The 19,796-nt window shown below is 46.5% G+C and overlaps 1 protein-coding gene and 1 long non-coding RNA gene across 2 annotated transcripts in view; one reads left to right on the top strand and one right to left on the bottom strand.

The window, feature by feature from the left end:
• Window positions 1–19,796, top strand: part of STK10 (serine/threonine kinase 10) — a 117,353-nt gene that overhangs the window by 94,248 nt on the left and 3,309 nt on the right. The window contains exons 13-18 of the mRNA XM_047091174.1: window positions 3,821–3,913; window positions 6,731–6,860; window positions 8,633–8,757; window positions 9,963–10,151; window positions 10,734–10,859; window positions 13,521–13,634. Coding sequence (XP_046947130.1) covers window positions 3,821–3,913; window positions 6,731–6,860; window positions 8,633–8,757; window positions 9,963–10,151; window positions 10,734–10,859; window positions 13,521–13,634 — 777 coding nt within the window. The remainder of the gene's footprint in view (window positions 1–3,820; window positions 3,914–6,730; window positions 6,861–8,632; window positions 8,758–9,962; window positions 10,152–10,733; window positions 10,860–13,520; window positions 13,635–19,796) is intronic.
• On the bottom strand, window positions 95–19,329 carry LOC124520342 (uncharacterized). The gene is made up of 4 exons (XR_006964305.1): window positions 19,178–19,329; window positions 13,496–13,700; window positions 12,188–12,254; window positions 95–507 (listed from the first exon to the last, which is right to left on the bottom strand). It is a non-coding gene; the product is annotated as an uncharacterized LOC124520342 (long non-coding RNA).

A 19,796-nucleotide genomic window follows, 5' to 3' on the forward strand; every position in this document is an offset into this window, starting at 1 on the left:
GGGAGGAGGAAGGGCTGGCAGCCCAGGGGGATCTGAGATGCTTTCACCAGAGCAGGGGAACAGGTGCCGGGTGGCAAACACAATACGTCTTCTGTGCCCTGCCCTCTCTTCTCCCAAAACAGCAGTCCCCTAGTTGGGACCCATGTGGCTCTTCTCTTTCCTCTCCCAGTTGGAAAAGGTGGGGGGGGGGGTGGGGTAGGTGACAAAGAGGTAGATGGTCCTGAGACAAGGGGAGGGAGGTGAGTCTCCTAGCCTGCCCTGGGGAAGGGCATCTGGGTCCCAAATAACAGCTCACACCTCCCTCTGTGGAGCCTGGGACATACTTACTAAGCCATTCCCAGTCTTCAGACAAACAGCTTCTAAGGGTGGTCCGTGGTGCTGCAGGCTTCAGAGCCCAGCTCCCAGACTGCAGTCTATGGGGGTGACATTTGTATCCAAGGGGCCTCAGGCAGCTGCAGGGGCTGGGCTGGAGCTGGAGCACAAAACTTAAGCGGGGGCGCCAAAAACCTTGGTAATCAAGACAAATGATATTGTAGCATAGTGTTTTAACATCAAAATTATTGCAGAAAAGTCATGATGAACAGACTGTTGGCTATTTAAAGTCAGGATTCAACAGGGCCAGGTTTAGGGTAAGGCGGTGAGAATGAGTCCTGCAAGTATAGGGTGGATCCTGTCTGTATTTACAATTTTGATATTATGTTCGTGGCGGGAATTTTGATTTTTAAATTTTTATTTATTTTTTAAAAAATCTTTATTTTTGAGAAGAGTGAGAGTGCATGCACACGTGGGGAGAGACGATCCGAAGCCGGCTCTGTGTTTACAGTAGATAGGCCGATGCAGGGCTTGAACTCATGAACCGTGAGATCATGATCTGAGCCAAAGTCAGATATTTAACTAACTGAGCCACCCAGGAGCCCCCGAATTTTGATTTTTTTTTTAAATGTAATTTTATCTTCATTACTGAGATTTTTGGTATTCCTTTTTATGCCCGCGGTGAGTGCCTCACTGGCCTTACCCTGGTCCTGGGTCTCCTGCTGGGGTACAGCGCTGACACTAAGCATACCCCCCAGCTCTAGGGCAAGTGCAGGGAGCACAGGCTTGGGAGTCAGGTCTGGTTCTGAGTCGTGGCTCTGGATTACTAACTATTGAGCTTTGGACAAGTGATCTTCCTGAGCCCTAGTTACCTCCTATCAAAATGAGAGCTGTTCAGCACCTGTTTTATTGACTGTCTACATATATGGCCCTGTGCTAGGTGCTGGGGGTACTGAGCAGAATAGATAGGGACTCTACCCTCAAGAAGCTGTTAATTGCCATGGAATCCAGAAGTTTTTGGCCATTTCTGATATTCATTAAAAATTTTATTTTTGAGAGGGAGAGAGAGAGCACAAGGGGGGAGGGAGGGGCGGGGGGGCGGAGAGAGAGAGAAAGAGAGAGAGAGAGAGAGAGACAGAGAGAGAGAGAGAGAGAGAGAGAGAGAATATGCTAAGTAGGCTCCATGCTCAGTACGGAGTCCAACATGGTGCTTGATCCCATGACCCTGGGATCATGACCTAAGCCAAAACCAAGAGTCAGACGCTTAACCAACTGAGCCACCCAGGCGCCCCTGACGTGTATTTTCCATTCCAGTCTCTTTCTCCCCAAAACAAAAACACAAATATTAGACCTTTGGTATTTTCCTGTAAGTCCCTAAACCTTTAGTTTTCATAATTTTTATTAGTCCTCAAATTCACGGGCTCTTCTGCCACCTCTACTCCACCCTGGGACCTTCCAGTGTTTTCTGTGTTTACTGTTAGATGCTGTATTGTTTGGTCCTAAGCTTTCTAATTGTCTCTGTTTTAGAGTTTGTATTTCTCTGTGGCAACATTCTCTCTCTCCATTAACCTCAAATATGTTTACCTTTACCTGACAGAGTGTGGTTATAATGGCTGCTTTATAGTTTTTGTCTGATAATTCCAGCGTCTGTGCCATCTTGGAATTGGTATGTGATGATTTTTTTTCTTTGCAAATGGGTCACATTTCCTGATTCTTTGTACGTAGAGTAATTTTGGATCGCATCATTGACATTTTGAATGTTCTAGTCTATGGACTCTGGGTCCTGTTACAGTCTGGAGAGTGTTGACATTTTTGTTTTAGCAGGCAATTGATCTTGTTAGGTTCAGACCACAGGTTCTGTCCTGTCTTCTGTGGGTGGTGGCTCTGATCGTAGTATAGTTTCAAAGCCCCTGCTGTACTGCTTTGGGTCTGTCTTGCTCCTGCTCGGCACGGGTGAACTTGAGACATGCGTGGGGTCATGCACAGAATTAGGGTTTCCCTCCTGCTGTCTTCTCTCTGGGATTCTTCCCACACTCTCTGACCCGCACAGGCCCCTCTTCCTGGTTCTCTGGCCAGAAACATGAAGTTTCTTACAGAGTCTTAGTTACCTTTCCCATTGCACTGCTGTGCAGGTCTGAGAGTACTGCAAAGCCAGGACAGCAAAAGGGAAAAAAAAAAAAAAAAAAAAACACAACTAGGAAACTCACTCCTGTGCTGGCCCCTCCTATAAGTTTTGACTAGTCTGATAGTCATCTGCTTTTGTTTACTTTCCAGAGTCCTCAGGTAGTTGTTTTTTGTATTTTATCCAGGGTTTTTCATTGTGATCGGCAGGACAGGGAGGCTGTTTTGGCTTACGCTGACCATGCCAGAAGAACTCCCCTGGAATGTTCTTTTGATCATGGACAGTATTTTTCCACCAGCTGCTCCTAAGAGCCTTCCATCAGTGAGTTTGGAGTGGTGTTTCAGGCACCTGTAGAGGTGTAGGTTCCTCAGAACTGTCTGAGGAACTCTGGGTGCCTTGGAGAGAAATGTCATGAATCTCTTCTCCCTCTTCTGTTATAAAAGACAGAAACTGGGGGCACCTGGCTGGCTCATTCAGTAGAGTGTGCAGCTCTTGATCTTAAGGTTGTGAGATAGAACCCTACATTTGGTGTAGAGATTACTTACCAAAAAAAAACAAACAAAGAAACCCATTTCCAGCTGGCTTGAGAACACTTACTGGCCCTGATCGGGAGGGCAGAAGTATCACCAGGAACCCTTCTTTTTCGTGTTTTGGCATTGCTTCCCTGCATTCATCTTTGTCTCTGGCGGGCCCTTTCAGGGTGGCCCACCATGGCCTACATCCTAGTTTAGCAACCCCGGAGGACAGAGATCTGCTTTCCTCGATAGTTCCAGCACACATCCTAAAGCTCTCACTGGCCCAGCAAGGTGTCTGAACCAATCCGAGGCCAGGGCATGGAACATGTTGACCGACAGCCTGCATCATATGTGTGCCTGGGAGCCAGATGGAGGTGGCCGGGGGCGGGTATCAACACCACCTGAACCTCGGGAACGGAGGAGATGTCTCCCTTGAGGGGTGAGAAATATCTTAGATCATTATAAGGGTTTAACAGAGTGACAGTTTGTGAGATTAATATTTCTTGGGGGTGGGTGATTAGGAAGAAAATGTCTACAGAGGTTTCTGGGGGCACAGTATGAAGAAAGGTTGACAAAGTCTGCCCTCAAGGAAGGGGAGGTGATGCTCTCAGAAGGCCGCAGGATGTCAAGCAGCAAAAGCAGGACCACTTCGCTCTGGGGGAGTCTGAAACCCAAGCCAGCAGCAGACAGGAGTAGGCCAGAGAGGACTACCTGTCAGGGGCTTGGTGGAGAGTGCGGTGGGGGGCCAGTGTCTAGAAAGCTGCGCCTCGCCTTTGGCCTCCCTGGCCCAGGAGTTCTGGTGTTGTAGTCTTTCTTTCTAGGAAGTGTGAGGAGGGACGCTGACCCAGCCGCTGTCTTGTTTCTGGTACAGGTGAAGAATGAGGTGGAGAGGCTTCCGAGGCAGCAACGGAAGGAGAGCATGAAGCAGAAAATGGAGGAGCACGCACAAAAGAAGCAGCTTCTCGTGAGTCCTTGCCCTTGGACAGCGAGTCCCAGGTTGGAGGACCCGAGTGATGACCAGGTTCCTCCTCTGTCTCAAGTCCAGCCTATTTTGTTGGCACCTCCCTCACGCAGCCTCCCTTGATTGCTCTCGCTCCAGGTAGAAGTGAGCTCCCTGTCTCTGGACACCCCAGCCCTGTACATCCGTGTCTTAGGGTTGTTTGTAGGCCAGGTCTCCTTGAATAACCCAGTACATCCACCTGCCCACTTGGCACCTTTTAGAATCTTAAGACAAACCCACGACCTCCCAGACCTGGTCCTGTTCTTGTATTCTGAGGGGGCACTGTCCTTCATCCTGCTGTCAGGCCAGAAACGTTGTTATTTCTGACCGTTCCTTTCCTTCCAACCCTTTATCACCTCCTGAAGCATGGATTTTGTTTTTTTGTTTTTAAGCTCCAAACTGTCTCTGGATCTGCCAACTTTGTCAATATCTCTGTGACTCCATAGCGACTGTCATCTTTTGCCTGGACTACTGCAGTAGCCTCCCAGCTAGTCTCCCTGCTTCCTCTCTTGCTCTCCTGCAATTTTCTCTCCCACCAGCCAGTGTAATCAGTATGAACTCCAGATCTCATCATGTCACCCTCCCCCTATAGCCTTGTGTCCTGAAAACCTTCAGGGGCTCCCACTTTGTGTATAAGATAAGATGAGCCTCCTCATGTGCTTACAAGGCCCTGTCCGTCTGGCCCCTGCTAGCCTCTCCCCGCTCCACTTGATCCTCCTGGCCCCAGCCTCACTGGCCTTCTCCTTAGCCTTTGTCGGACCATGTGCTTGTTTTTCTCCTACTGGGGCGTCTGTACATTTTGCTGCCTCTGCCCCCAAATGTATACAAAATTAGAGTCTACACTTAAAATGCTTTTGTATATTACCCAGTTTAGCGTTCATGGCTTATCAGGGTAGGTGCTATTTGTTTTTCCCTTTACAGAGAAAGAAAATAAGGCTTAGAGAGGTGACTTTGTAGAGTTAATGGTATGGGGCAAGGCTTGAAACTCAGTCTGACTCCAGGCTTCATGTTCTCTCCAGGACACCATCATACTTTCCTACAACCTGTCCTTTGATGCTGTGATCAGAAAAAAAAATGCAGGGCTGGGGAGGGTGGGGGAGATAGGCCCCATCCCCACACAGGGAGAGCATATTGGGCCTTTAAGGGGGCCATTCTCGCAAGGTCATCAAGAGCCTCAAAAATGTACACATTATTGGCCTGGATTTTTTTTGCTTCTAGAGACTAATCCTAAGGATTAATCATCACAGAAGTTCACAAATATTTAGCTACCAGAGTATGAAGACATACTCCATCTAAAATAGAGACAACTTGGGGCACCCGGGGGGCTCAGTCAGTTAAGCATCCAACTCTTGATTTTGGCTCAGGTCATGATCTCACAGTTCATGAGTTTGAGCACCGCATCAGGGTCTGTGTGGCCAGCACAGAGCCTAATTGGGATTCTTCTCTCACTCTCTTCTCTGCCTCTTCCCCACTCTCTCACTCTCTCTCTCTCTGCAAATAAATAAATAAACATAAACAAAATAGAGACAACTTGGAAAAAAATTATTAGGTATTGGGTGAATAAGGTTAGGGTATACCTACCTGTGCCATGAAATGTTTTCGGCCATCAAAACTCATTTGATAGAAGATTGCATTATCACATGGAAAGGTATTTTTAATTTTTAAAAATTATAGTAAGATAAGGCATAACGAATTTAGCACCTTAACCATTTTTAAGCATACAGTTCAGTAGTATTAGGTACATTCACACTGTTGTGCAAACCGTCACCACTGTCCATGTCCAGAACAGTTTATCTTGCAAAACTGAAACTCTACCCATTAGATAATAACACCCCATGCCCTTCCCCCAGTCCCTGGCAACCACTATTCTACTCTCTGTCTCCACAAATCTGACTTCCTGTAAGTGGGATCATATGGTATTTGTCCTTTTGTGTCTGATTTACTTGACATGTCTTTGAGATTCATCCATGTTGTGGCATATGTGGGAATTTTCAGGGCGGAGTAAGATTCCATTGTGCATATATGCCACATTTTGTTTATCCACTCCTCTGTCTGTAGGCACTTGAGTGCTTCCATCCTGTGGCTGTTGTGAATAATGCTTGTTATGAACATGGGTGTACAAATCTCTAAATCCTTTTAAATAATTTGTGAAATACAGATGCAAACATGTTTGTATAGATACACCAAAACCAGCTGCTGCTCCTGGGTGATAGGATTAGTGGGGATTTCTAGTTTCTGCTTACGTGTTCCCTAAAATTTTTAAATTTTAATTTTTTAAATCTGACTATGGAAAATTAAAAACATAGGCAGAAATAGGTATATTAGGAACCCCCACATACCTGTCACCTGTTACCTGGTCTCAGTAATTAGGAGCTCATGTCTACTCACTCCCCCACCCTTCAGGGTTATTTCGAATCAAATCCCACGTATCATATCCTTTCACCTGTCAGTGTCTTAGTATGCATCTCTAAAAGAACCCACAATACTATAAAGTTACCTAAGTATTTAAATATTTATCAGTAACTGCTTCATGACATCCCATTTGCAGTTGAGTCATTAGTTACATTTCCATTTGTCTCATGAATGTTTTTTTTTTTAATCTGTTGTTTGAATCAGGGTCCACATGAAGCGCATATGCCACAGTTGGTGGACGTGTCTCTAAGTCTCAGGTTTCCCCTGCGTATGTTTTCTTTGCCGATCACGACGACTCCTCTGTAGTAAAAGTAGACGTTGAGGTGCCGGAACCGGTGCTAGAGGTCTGTCCTCCTCTCTCCCGCCCAGGACCGGGACTTCCTGGCCAAGCAGAAGGAGGACCTGGAACTGGCGATGAAGAAGATCACTGCAGACAACAGGCGGGAGATCTGTGACAAGGAGCGCGAGTGTCTCACCAGGAAGCAGGAACTCCTTCGAGGTGGCTGCCAGAGAGTGGGCTGTGCTAGGAACTGCTAGGTTCTTCTCCATCCTAAAACTAAACAGCATCCTTCAGGGCGACACATGGGGAAAACCTCCACTGCAGTCAGGACTGAGGCACAGAGCTGACATTATTTGACCTCTTTCCTGAGGTTGAGGAAGGAAGAAAGCCAGCAAGCCACGTAGAGTGGGTAGAAACTACGGGGTGGGGGGGAAAGTATCGTGCCCCTTATGACGTCCATCACATGTGGAGTGACGGCTGTGCCAGGCTGTGTGCCAGTTTTCATGGCTCTCTCTCCTTGAATCTTCACCTTAACCCGACAAGTCGTTTTTGTAGACGAGGAAACAAAGGCTTGCAGAGCCACTGTGCTTGGGCCGGGGTTGCTCGGCTAATGCGTGGTAGAATGAGCCTTGAACGTGGATCTCCTCTTGAAGCCGAGTTCCTGACTGCTCTGGTGTGCTGGTGCTCTGACGGGTTTGCGGGCTGGCAAGTCCTTCGAGCCCAAGACCTTCCAGAGACACTAGTGCGGGCCACTCCCGGAGGGAGGAGGGCAGAGGAACTCTAGGGTTCAGAGAGAGGGCTTCTGTATCTGGATGGGGTCACTAGCAGGGGAGGTTCTGGGGTAGAGTTCTGAAGGGCAGCAGGGCTTAGGGTCTTTCTTTAGCCCCTTAGGTTTATCTTCTCTATGCCTAGCGGATGTTGGGTGCAGTTTTGTGGGGTGTGCAAAGCAGGTGGGCTCTGAATGGCCAAAAGTCTGCTGTTTGAGCTACACTTGAAACAGTTGGATGGGAGAAGTTCAGAGTTTGGCACCCGTGGGCTTCTGAGAGTCAACAGTCCAGCCTGCGGTAAAGACGTAAACAACATAGGGCCGGTTGTACAGGTGCCGTCTCTGGCTTACTTACACAGCAGGTGCTGCGGCCAGGGCTGTGATGGCCGGTGCAGGCAAGCCTTGTAAACCCCTCAGTACTTGGTGTGGGGCAGCAAAACGGGGTCCTTGATGTTCTGACGTTCTGAAGAGCTGCCGCGGTTTCAGGAAAGCCCTCATTTTCTTTTTTGGTCCCATGATGCCAGTAGGAACCACCCTACTTGTGGGACAGCGCTTTAGACTTTGATAGGAAGCCACATCACTGTTCTGATGTACTGTGTGGGTAGTTACCAGTTTTCATAGATCAGGAACGCAATGAAATGAAATGAACATTCATGTGGGTTGAGCACCACCCGCTCCGTGTCTTACAGGGCATGAAGTCTTCATCTGATGCCAGCTCCGTGCCTGTGGCTGAGCAGAAGGTCAATTGATAGACTTCCAGTGATAAAATGCCAGATGCTGTGTCTTAATAATAATGTCTACATAAGGGATGTACAATGGCCAAGGAGGGTCTCGTCCATTCTTCAAAGGAGTAAATAGTGACAGGAGGCTGTTCCTGTCTTCTTCATGGGGTTTCGTGAGCCCTTCCCACTGGCCCATTAGGAAAGCAGCAGTGCACTGTGAGCTGAACATAATGGTCTCCCAAGACCATTTCTGCCTCCACGGAATGGTTGCACACGTTTGGTAGAGGTGGAAGTGGAGGCCTGGAGAGGATTTGTTACCCGTCCCAAACCCCAGTGAAGGAGCTGGGTTCTAGCCTCGGTCTCTGGTTTCTCTGGTTCCTGGCTTCATTCGCTTCCTGGTGTACCAGGCTCCTGGGAGCTAACATCTGATGCAGGAGAGGGCAGGGCAGCGCTCAGTGGCGCTCTGGCCATTAGCATCTCACCAGGCCTCATGTCGTCCACAGACCGGGAGGCAGCCCTGTGGGAAATGGAGGAGCATCACCTACAGGAGAGGCACCAGCTGGTGAAGCAGCAGCTCAAAGACCAGTACTTCCTCCAGAGGCATGAGCTGGTGCGCAAGCATGAGAAGGTGAGGTCCCGACTTGGGCGGGGCATGGGGCTGCCACCGGAAGCTCTGGGAGGGCCAAGTGGGGCACCACTTGGGTACCATCTGTGCTCCCAAGAGGAGGCAGGCGTTGGTCAGGGTAAGGCCCTGGGAGGTTCTATGAGATGTCCTTCCTCTGATGAAAGGGCCAGGAATGGGGGAAGCCCTGCAGGGAAGCAGATGGCAGCTCCCTCACTGACTTAGACACCTTAGTGTGTGCCTTTCACTTTTTTCCTCTTCTCCGTGACATTTCCATTTTCCCCTAATCTCTCTCTTTCGCATGCATTCCCTCGGAATACTTTTAAGTCTCAACTTAATCACCACCTCTGCCAGGAAGCCTTCCTTATCTCCCTCAGACCAGGCAAGGGCCCCTGCTTTGTGTGGCCAGAGCACTCTCTTACTTCTATGTAATTGTCTTGATTTGGTCCCCTTAGTGGGAGCAGGGACAAACTGAGATCTGGATGCACAATTAGTGGATAATTACAATTCCTAATCTAAATGCAATGATGGACAAACAGCTTTGGGCTGTGGCGGCTCTGAATAAGGGTGCTCAACCTGGCTTGGAAGTCAGGGGAGGCTCCCTGGAGGAGGTGATACCCGTGCCAAGTTTTGAAATACAAATAGGTGTTAGGTGAAGGAAAAACTCAAATTTATCATGACTTTTAAAAGTATGAATTGACATCTGCCATCAGTAGTGTACATCTTGCTTTGAGGTATTAGCTTTAATGACATGCCAACCGTTGATTAGATGCAAAGGCATTTAGAAGGTAAAAATCCAAAGCGTTACTAACAGAAAGTAACATTTTCTGTTCTCACTTAAAAAATTAACAGTAGAGGGGCGCCTGGGTGGCGCAGTCGGTTAAGCTTCCGACTTCAGCCAGGTCACGATCTCGCGGTCCGTGAGTTCGAGCCCCGCGTCGGGCTCTGGGCTGATGGCTCAGAGCCTGGAGCCTGTTTCGGATTCTGTGTCTCCCTCTCTCTCTGCCCCTCCCCCGTTCATGCTCTGTCTCTCTCTGTCCCAAAAAAAAAAAATTAACAGTAGAGGTAAAATGATGCCAGACTTGCTCTGCTGAGCATTCAGGGCCACGTGTGTCCTGGGCTCCCGAGCGGAGGGTGGCAGCCTTTGGCCTCTGATCACACCCCTGGCCCAGAGCACACCTGACCTCAGCCCCGGCTGGCTGTGCCCCCAGGAGCGGGAGCAGATGCAACGCTACAACCAGCGCATGGTGGAGCAGCTGAAGGTGCGGCAGCAGCAGGAGAAAGCACGGCTGCCCAAGATTCAGAGGAGCGAGGGCAAGACGCGCATGGCCATGTACAAGAAGAGCCTCCACATCAATGGCGCGGGCAGTGCCTCTGAGCAGCGCGAGAAGATCAAGCAGGTGGGGGCTCTGTGCGTGTACTGCAGTGGGGACAGATGCCGGTTTGGTGGGGCCTGAACTTTATGTGGCTTGGGGAATAGAAATACAAGCTGCAGTACGGCGTCTTGGAAGGGGGGTGTCGGTCACAGCCTGGAAGCCTCACAAGCCCCACGGCGAATGTCCCTCCGGTGGACAGAGGGGGAAGCTTGGTGTTGCTTTCTCATGCACGGTTCCCTTTCACACTGTGGTGCTTCGATCCTGTGGCTTCCTCTGCTGGTAAACCCCTTCTTCTCATCCACCAAGACCCCACTTGCATGTCACCCATTCGTCTTGGGGACATGGCGCTGGTGGCCCTGGGTTCCCGTGATTCCTGTGTGGTAACGCACGTTGTTTTAGCATGTGGCACAGCACAACGTTGTGTCCCCACCAGCCTGGGTCTCCGCTCAGGAAGAGAGCATGGCCTGAATGGTGTAGGGCACTAGGGCTGTGCACAAACCAGCCCCTCTGACGGGGCTTTCTGGAATGGGGTGGGGGGTAGGGGATCCCCCCCGCCACCAGCCAGGCCTGTGACCCTCTGAGGCACCCACCATCCCTCTGTTCCAGTTCTCCCAGCAAGAGGAGAAAAGGCAGAAGTCAGAGCGGCTACAGCAGCAGCAAAAACATGAGAACCAGATGCGGGACATGGTGGCACAGTGTGACAGCAACATGAGCGAGCTGCAGCAGCTGCAGGTACAGGCCTCCCCGCCCCCCTTCTCGCATCGCCTCTGTTCCCGGGACCACAGACTCTACGGTAGGGAAGGACTCTCGTCAGACAAGCCCGGGCTAAAACGGTTCAATCCTGCCGTGTCATGCTGGCCAGATCCATCATCTTCCAAGCCATAGTTCCTGCATCCATAAAATGGGGATGGGGTGGGGGTGAGAATTCCTGTTTGGTAGGACTGAGCTGAAAGTGCCGCGCCTGGGGCCTGGCAGTGGCCTGTGCTGGGCTTCTGGTTCATCACTGTGTCTTGGGACAAGGTGTCCAAGTTACTCCAATACCAAAACCGGACAACAATGCCTCAACGAGATATTATTAGCAAATCGACTTCAACAATGTATAGAAAAAATTATACACCATGACCCAAGTAGGCTTTATCCCAGGCTGGCTCAACATTCAAAAATCAGTGCAATCTGCAACATAACAGGCTAAAGAAAAATCACATGATCACAGCAACAGACGCAGAAAAAGCATTTGACAAAACCCAGCACTCATTCACAACAACACTCTCAGTAAAAACAGGAGTAGAGAGGAACTTCCCTAACTTGATAAAACCTACAGCTGATATCATCCTTAACAGTGAGAAGCGCAAAGCTTTCCCACTGAGGTCAGGGAAGGCTGTTTTGGTGTTGCCAGCCTCTTGGTGACCCCTTTCCCTCGGGAGGTCCTGGCCTCTTCCAGTTTCCTGACTCCTGAGCTTGTCCCTGCCTGAAGGGCGCCACCCCAGGAGCCGGTACTTGGAGCTCCTTGCAGCGGAGCAAGGCATTGTCATGCCTGAGGGATGGGCAGACTCAAAGCCCTGTGACTTCAGGAAATTGCTCAGGCTTTTGCACCCATTTGGCAATTTCTGGAGACGCAAGGAGGGGTGGAGGAAACGTGACAGGCATTGACGCCTGTCAGGTAGGGACTCTTGTCATTTGTCACTGTAAATTTTAGCCAACTCCCTCAGCTTCTGCATCTGCTCACGGGGTGACTGGGAGGATTAACTGAGAGAACCCACAGGAAGTGCCAGGAGCCCAGCTTCTGGCAGGTCAAAGGTATTCCGTGCTGTATATTATTTCTAACTAAACTGATTTCTAAACTCTCGGGAGCCTTGAGTTGAAATCCAAAATGAAAATCCCCCCAAGGTGTCCCACTCTTCCAACCCCAAACGATTGAGGTATCTGGATGGAGACCCTTTCCTCTTGCTTTATAAATGCCTTATAAACCACAAGATGGATTCTCTGTGAGGATCAACAGGGACTGATCACTTCTGCCTTGCGAGAAATTCCAGGTAAATTTTGTGAGGCAGATGACTTACCTCAGAGAATAATAAAGTTGGGAGTGTCTCTGTCAGGTCCATGTCCTCATCTTTACACAAATCTCTCCTGAGGAAATGATACATAATACAGAAAATTACATAGATAATTTATATAAATATCTATACATACAGATTATCTGAGCTCTGACTGCCATAACAAAATACCAGTCTGGCGGCTTAAACAACAGTGTCGTTTCTCATAATTTTGGAACCTGGAAATCTAAAATCAGGTTGTCGTTGCGGTTGGATTCTGGCTTGCAGACGGCTGCCTTCTTGCTGTGTCCTCACATGGCACAGAAAGCAGCCTTCCCAGTGTCTCTTGTAAGGACACTAATCCCATCATAAGGGCCCCACTCCCAGGACCTTATCTAAATTTAATTATCCCCGGGGCACCTGGGTGGCCCAGTTGGTTGAACGGCTGACTTCACCTCAGGTCATGATCTCACAGTTCGTGAGTTCCAGCCCCGTGTGGGGCTCGCTGTTGTCAGCGCAGAGCCCTCTTCAGATCCTCTGTCCCCTTCCCTCTCTGCCCCATTCATGCTCTCTCTCAAAAATGAATAAACATTAAAAAAGAAATAAATGTAATTATCTCCTTAAGGTCCCACCTCCAAATACCACCACACTGGGGGTTAGGGCTTCAACATATGAACCTTGGGGGGACACGATTCAGTCCATAGCACAAATGGTTAATACAATGCTATTTAACATAGTGAAAATTAAAAGCAACCTAAGTGACCAAAAATGGAGGAATATTTAAGTAGATCTGATGAATCTATGCTGTGGGATACTCTGTAGGCATTAAAATTTTCACTAAAAACAATGAAAAATGTTAATTCTTTAGAAGTTAATTAATGTTTACATTATAATGTTAAGGGTGGTGGGAAAGCAGGTTTCAGAATTGTATATAGAGGGTGAGCTAAACAACATTTAGGACAGAGGCTGCCAGAAAATCACATTTTTGCAGTGGCTGCCTCTAGTGGTGGGATTACGACACATTTTTATTTATTATTAATAGTTTTACTGTTTTGTTAAAATGACATATATGTTCATGTTGAAAAATTCAAACAATGCAAAATAGCACAAAGAAGTAAAGTGCAAATTACTGCAGATCCCACTACACAATAAGAACTATTAACATGAATATTCTGAAATGTTCCTCCAGGCATCCCTTGGTATGTATTTATACGCATAGAGTTTCCTATAAATTACAATCAAAGAGAAGAAATAATAATAATGCTGGTGCCGTCATTGGCTACAGCATGAGGTATGTTTCAGCCTTCTGCACCTCTGCCTTCTAAGTTTTCTTACCTGTTCTGCCTGGAATTTGTTCCAGAATGAAAAGTGTCACCTCCTGGTAGAACATGAAACCCAGAAGCTGAAGGCCCTAGATGAGAGCCATAATCAGAACCTGAAGGAATGGCGGGACAAGCTTCGGCCGCGCAAAAAGGTAACCATGTCTGGGCTCGTGGGCTCAACAGTAGGCTTTTCTCCATGTTGAGTCACAGGCGTCTGCCTAGGATGTGAATATAGATAAGATACAGATTTACTTTAGGAAGTTGGTTCATATGATTGTGGAGGGCTAGTAAGTCTGAAATCTGCAGGGCAGGTTGTAGGCTGGAGATCCAGGAAAGAGTTGATGTTGCAGTTTTGAGGCCCACCCATGTTAGGGAGGGTAATCTGCTTTACTCAAAGTCTACTGAGTTAAATTTTAATCACATCTAAAAATTCCTTCACAGTGACATCTTGATGGGTGTTTGACCAAACAACTGGGTGCCATGTCTTGCCAGGTTGACACATAAAATTAACCATCACAGGGCCTCAGTGTGGTCATTTGTAAAGTGCAGATGTGAGTATTGTACCGTGTGATGCAAAAAAGTCATCAGCCCGTAGTGCAGACCAAGGACATCCTCATTTCCTTCCACCCCTAAGCTCTCTGAGGAGAGAGCTGCCTTAATTACCCTTGATCACATGTCTTGGAGCCCTGAGGTTTGTTCTGCCATCATACATCAGCTCTGCTTGCTTTCACTGTGGTCTGGACAAGAGGCAGCTGCCCACCTCAGCTAAGTAATGGCCTTGGAAGTCCTTGAATTGAGGCTTCCCTAACCTGTGCTAATGGAGCTTTATGGCTGGCAGCTGGCCAGGGTCCTGGACCTTCCTGGCAGCAGGCCCATGTTCGTCATTTTCTGTAATCATGGCCTGTTGGGCCTTTTGATACTTGACACTCAAATCAATAATGCTCCTGCTGACATCGGTTGACTCTGGTATCAGGAAACAAACGTTCACCTGGTTCTCTTACCTGGTGGTTCTATACCCTTGGCATATCCTGAGAGAGTTTGAAGATGAATGGTCACGTTGCCTCTAGCAACTGCCTCCTATTTCAGGGGCACCTCGGTTTGGGGGAGGTACTGTGGTGTATGTCTGGGGAGCTGGCATTGGATTTTGCCTCTGGGGGCTGCTGTTTTGCAGAGTTCTTTGTAGAACTGTCATTAGCTACCTGGGTTACTGCTGGAACACTTAACCAGAGGTGATAGAAATGTTCTTTCACACTCGTGTTACAGTCAGCAATCTTGAGCTATACAGGGGAAGGGAGATGACTGTACACTGTGGAATATTTTTAGAAAACTTCAGACTTAATTCTTTCAAGTAAGTATAGAATATCTGGTAGCATCCATAAAGTGTTGCTTGGGTCACGGCTGACACAGAATGTGGCCTCAGACCAGTCCTCCCTTCGCAACCTTTGCTTTTTAGGACTGTAAAATGTAGATAGAGCATTTCTTCCCTTAAAGCATGTGTTAGTAAACTATTGTCCATGGGCAAATCTGGCCTACCATCTGTATTTGTAAATAAAATTTTATTGGAACACAGCCATGCTCGTTCATTTACACATTGTCAGTGGCCGAGTTTGAAGTACAACGGCAGTTTGAGTAGTTGTGACAGAGACTTCACAGCCTGCAAAGCTGAAAATATTTATAATCTGGCCCTTTACAGAAAAAAGATTAGACTCCTGCCTTAGGTTATATACATGAATATATATGGTAGGTAGAAGAGAGTAGCGCTTAAGAGCACAGGTTTTGGATGAAGTCCTGGCTCCCCTATTACTAGCTATGAGACGCGGGGCAAGTTACTAAAGCTCTCTGTTCAAAAAGTGGTAGCTGTTATAATTAAATTGTTATTCTTTAGCAGAGGTCACAGACATTATCCATGGGCTGAAATTGGCGCACAGGCATTAGGTTTGGCCAACATATAGAAATTTCAAAATTTTTTGAAAGTTGCCAACCTTTAAGTACAGGCATACTTTGTTTTATGGCGCTTCACAGATAATTGCATTTTTTTCTCCCTCCAAAATGAAAGTTTGTGGCAGCCCATGGTGAGTAAATCTACCAGTGTCCTTTTTCCAACAGCATCTGCTCACTCCATGTCTCTGTGTGTCTCTTTTGATAATTCTTGCAATATTTTAAACTTTTTCATTATTTTGTTATGGTAATCTGTGATCAGTGATCTTTGATGTTACTGTCATAATTGTTTTGTGATCACAAAAGATGGTGAACTGACATCAGGCACAGCAACATTTTCCTAGCTATGTCTTCTAAGGCAAGGGAAGCAAAAGCAAAAATAAACTATTGAGGCTGCTCCAAACTCCACAAAGTTTTCTGCATAGCGAATGAAGGAAACCGTCAACAAGATGAAAAGGCAACCTACTGAATGGGAAAAAAATGTTTGCAAATGATGTATCCAATATATCCAAAATACATAAATATCTTAATACCAACCCCCCCATAATCTGATTAAAAATGGACAGTTTTCCAAAGACCTACATTTGACCAACCATACATGAAGAGATGCTCAACATCACCAATCCTCAGGGAGCTACAAATCAAAACCACAAACAGATATTACCTTATACCTATCAGAAGGGCTAGGTATCAAAAAGAGCAGAAATTAACAAGTGTTGGCAGGGATGCAGAGGAAAAAGAACTTCTGTGCACTGTTGGTGGGAATGTAAATCGGTGCAGCCACTATGGGAAACAGTATGGAGGGTCCTTAAAAAATTAAAAACAGAGGGGCACCTGGGTGGCTCAGTCGGTTGAGCGTCTGACTTTGACTCAGGTCATGATCTCGCGGTTCGTGGGTTCCAGCCCCACGTCAGGCTCTGTGCTGACAGCTCGGAGCCTGGAGCCTGCTTCCGATCCTGTGTCTCCCTCTCTCTGCCCCTCCCCACTCATGCTCTGTTTCTCTGTCAAAAATAAATAAACTTTAAAATATATACATATTTAAAAAAATTAAAAATAGAAATACCATATGATCCAGTAATTCCGCTACTGGATATTTGGAAAACAAAACAAAAACATTAATTTGAAAAGCTATATGCACTCCTGTTTACTGCAGCATTATATATAATGGATAGGGAAGTAACCCAAGTGTCCATCACTAGATGACTGCATATATAACACATACACACACACAATGGAGTATTAGTCTTAAAAAAACAAGATTTTGCTATTTTGGACAACATGGATGGATCTAGAGGGTATTATGCTAAGTGACATAAGCCAGACACAGAAAGACAAGTGCCATATGTTTCATTTATATGTGGAATCTAAACAAAGCAAAGTAAACAAAAAGCAGGAACAAAACCCGTGAATACAGAGAACTGATAGGAGGGGATGGGATACAAATTACAGCATTGGGAATATAGTCAACGGTAACAGCATTATACGGTGACAGATGGCAGCTACCCTTGTGAGCCCAGCCTAGTGTACAGAGTTGTCACATCACTATGTTGTACACCTCACACTAATGTAACGTTGTGTGTCAACTATACTTCAACAGAAACAATAAAAATGCATTTTATGGGGAAAAAAGATGGTGAACTGTTGTGTATTCTGACTATTCCACTGACTGACCATTCCTCTGGCTCTCTTCCTTTCTGCTCAGGCCTCATTCCATGAGACACGGTATTAGTGAAATTAATGAGGCCAGTGAATAACTCTACAGTGGCCTCGAAGTGGTCAAGTGGGAGGAAGGGTTGCATGTCTCTCGCTTTAAATCAAAAGCTAGACATGATGGAGCTTAGTGAGGAAGGCACGCTGAGACTTGAGATACTATCCTTCCCCACCAAACAGCTACAGTCGAGTTGTGAATGCAAAGGAGAATTTTTTAATTAAAAGTACTACTTCAATGGATACACGGATGATAAGAAAGCTAAACAGCCTTACTGCTGAAAGGGAGAAAATTTTTATGATCTAGGTAGAAGATCAAACCAGCCACGAATTCCCTTAAGCTAGGCCTAATCCAGAGCAAGGCCCTAACCTGTCTTCGGTGCTAGGAAGGCTGAGGTGAGAAAGCTGCAGAATAAAAGTCTGAAGCTAGTAGAGGTTGGTTCATGAGGCTTAACGAAAGACGCCGTCTCCAGAACGTGAAAGTGCAAGGTGAAGCAGCTAGTGTTGATGTAGAAGCTGCAGCACGTTATCCAGGAGATGCAGCGAAGGGAATTCGTGAAGTTGGCTACACTAGACAACAGATTTTCAATATAGATGAAACAGCCTTATGTCAGGAGAAGACTTTAGAGCTGGAGAGGAACAGTCCATGCTGGGCTTCAGAGCTTCAAAGGATAGGCTGATTCTCTCTTGTCAGGGGCTAGTGTGGCTATTGACTTTAAGTGGAAGCCAGTGCTCATTTGCCATTCTGAAAATCATAGGGCCTTGTAGAATTATGCTCTATCCTGCCTGTGTTGTATAAATGGAACGGCAAAGCCTCGATGATAGCACATCTGTTTACGACATGGTTTACTGAGTATTTCAAACCCGCTGTTGATATCTTCTGCTCATTGGCAGTGTGCCTGGTCACCCAACAGCTCTGATGGAGATGTACAACAAGATTATTATTTTTTTAAAAAAGATAAATGTTGTTTTCATGCTTGGTAACACAATATCTATTCTGCAGCCCGTGGTCAAGGGGTAGCTTTGACTTTCCAGTGTCATTATTTAAGAAATACAATTTCGTGAGGCTATAGCTACCATAGGTAGTGATTCCTCTCATGGATCTGGGCAAAGTAAGCTAAAAACCTTGTGGAAAGGATTCACCACTCTAGATGCCATTAAGTACATTCGTGATTCATGGAGGAGGTCAAAATATCAACATGAACAGGGCTTTGGAAGAAGTGGGTGACTTTGAGAGGTTCAGGACTTCAGTGGAGACAGTAACTGTGATGTGGTGGAAATGGCAAGAGAACTGGATTAGAAGTGGAGCCTGAAGATGTGGTGGACTTGCTATCGTCTCAGGATAAAACTTGAACAGAGGACGAACTGCTGATGATGGATGAGCAAAGAAAATGGTTTCTGGAGGTGACATCTACTCCCGGTGAAGACTGTTGAAATGCCAAGAAAGGATTTCAAATATCTCATGAAGTTAGTTGATAAGGCAGAGGCAGGGTTTGAGAGGACTGACTCAAGTTTTGGAAGAAGTTCTACTGTGGGTAAAATGCTGTCAAACAGCGTCACAGGCTACAGAGAAATTGTGAAAGGAAGGGTCCATCAATGTGGCAAACTTCATCATTGTCTTATTTTAAGGAATTGTATGTGAACTATACCTCAGTAGTAAAAATTAAGAAATAACTACATTTACCCTGGTGAGCATAGCATAATGTACAAAACTGTCGTCACTATGTTGCACACCCAAAACATAACATTATATGTCAATAATAAAAAAAAATTGCCACAGCCACACCATCAGCAGTCACCTCGTTCAATCAGCAGCCATCGACACTGAGGCAAGACACTCCACGAGCAAAAACGTCATGAACTGCTGAAAGCTCAGATGACCTTTAGCACTTTTTAGCAATAAAGTATGTGCTCATTATGGTACATACATTTTTTTTAGACACGGCTATTGCGCACTTAGACCACAGTGTACTATAAACATAACTTTTTATAAACAACTTTCATATGCATTAGGAAATCAGAAAATTCATTTGTGTATCATGATACTCACTTTATTGCAGTAGTCTGGTACCAAACCCACAGTATCTCCGAGGGAATGCCTGTGTAAGGGAATTTTTCATAAGAATCTGGGTTTCCAGTTTCTTTTGTGAATCCAGGAGCTCTGGCCACACTGGGCTCTTTGTACCATGTGACAGACATCAGCTGGAGCTGAAAAGAAACCACCGTCTTCAGACACAGTGTGTGCTCTTCACCTCACCGCAGTCCTCCTCACTCCCTATTGCCTCACACCCAGCTCTCTTTCTTCATTCAGTTCATCTGGCTGGCTCCCATAGGCACTGGATTTCGTAACTTGTTACAAGAGCTTACACAGTACCACTTATATCTTGCTTATATATAATGTTTGCTTACCACAAACACTTTTCACACTAATATATCCGGGGGCACCTGGGTGGCTCAGTTAAACGTCCAACTTCATCTCGGGCCATGATCTCATGGCTCATGAGTCTGAGCCCCATATTGGACTCTCTGCTGTCAGCACAGAGCCTGCTTCAGATCCTCTGTCCCCACCTCTCTCTCCACTCCCCCCTCCCCTGCTGCTTCTCTCTCTCTCTCTCTCTCTCAAAATAAAAATTAAAAACTTAAAAAACGTATTTTTTTTAAGATTAAAA

This window comes from Lynx rufus, unplaced genomic scaffold (genome assembly GCF_022079265.1).
Source record: "Lynx rufus isolate CCGP_SWC_20201006 ecotype Redwood Valley unplaced genomic scaffold, mLynRuf1.p SCAF_1, whole genome shotgun sequence".
Classification (NCBI taxonomy): Eukaryota; Metazoa; Chordata; class Mammalia; order Carnivora; family Felidae; genus Lynx; species Lynx rufus.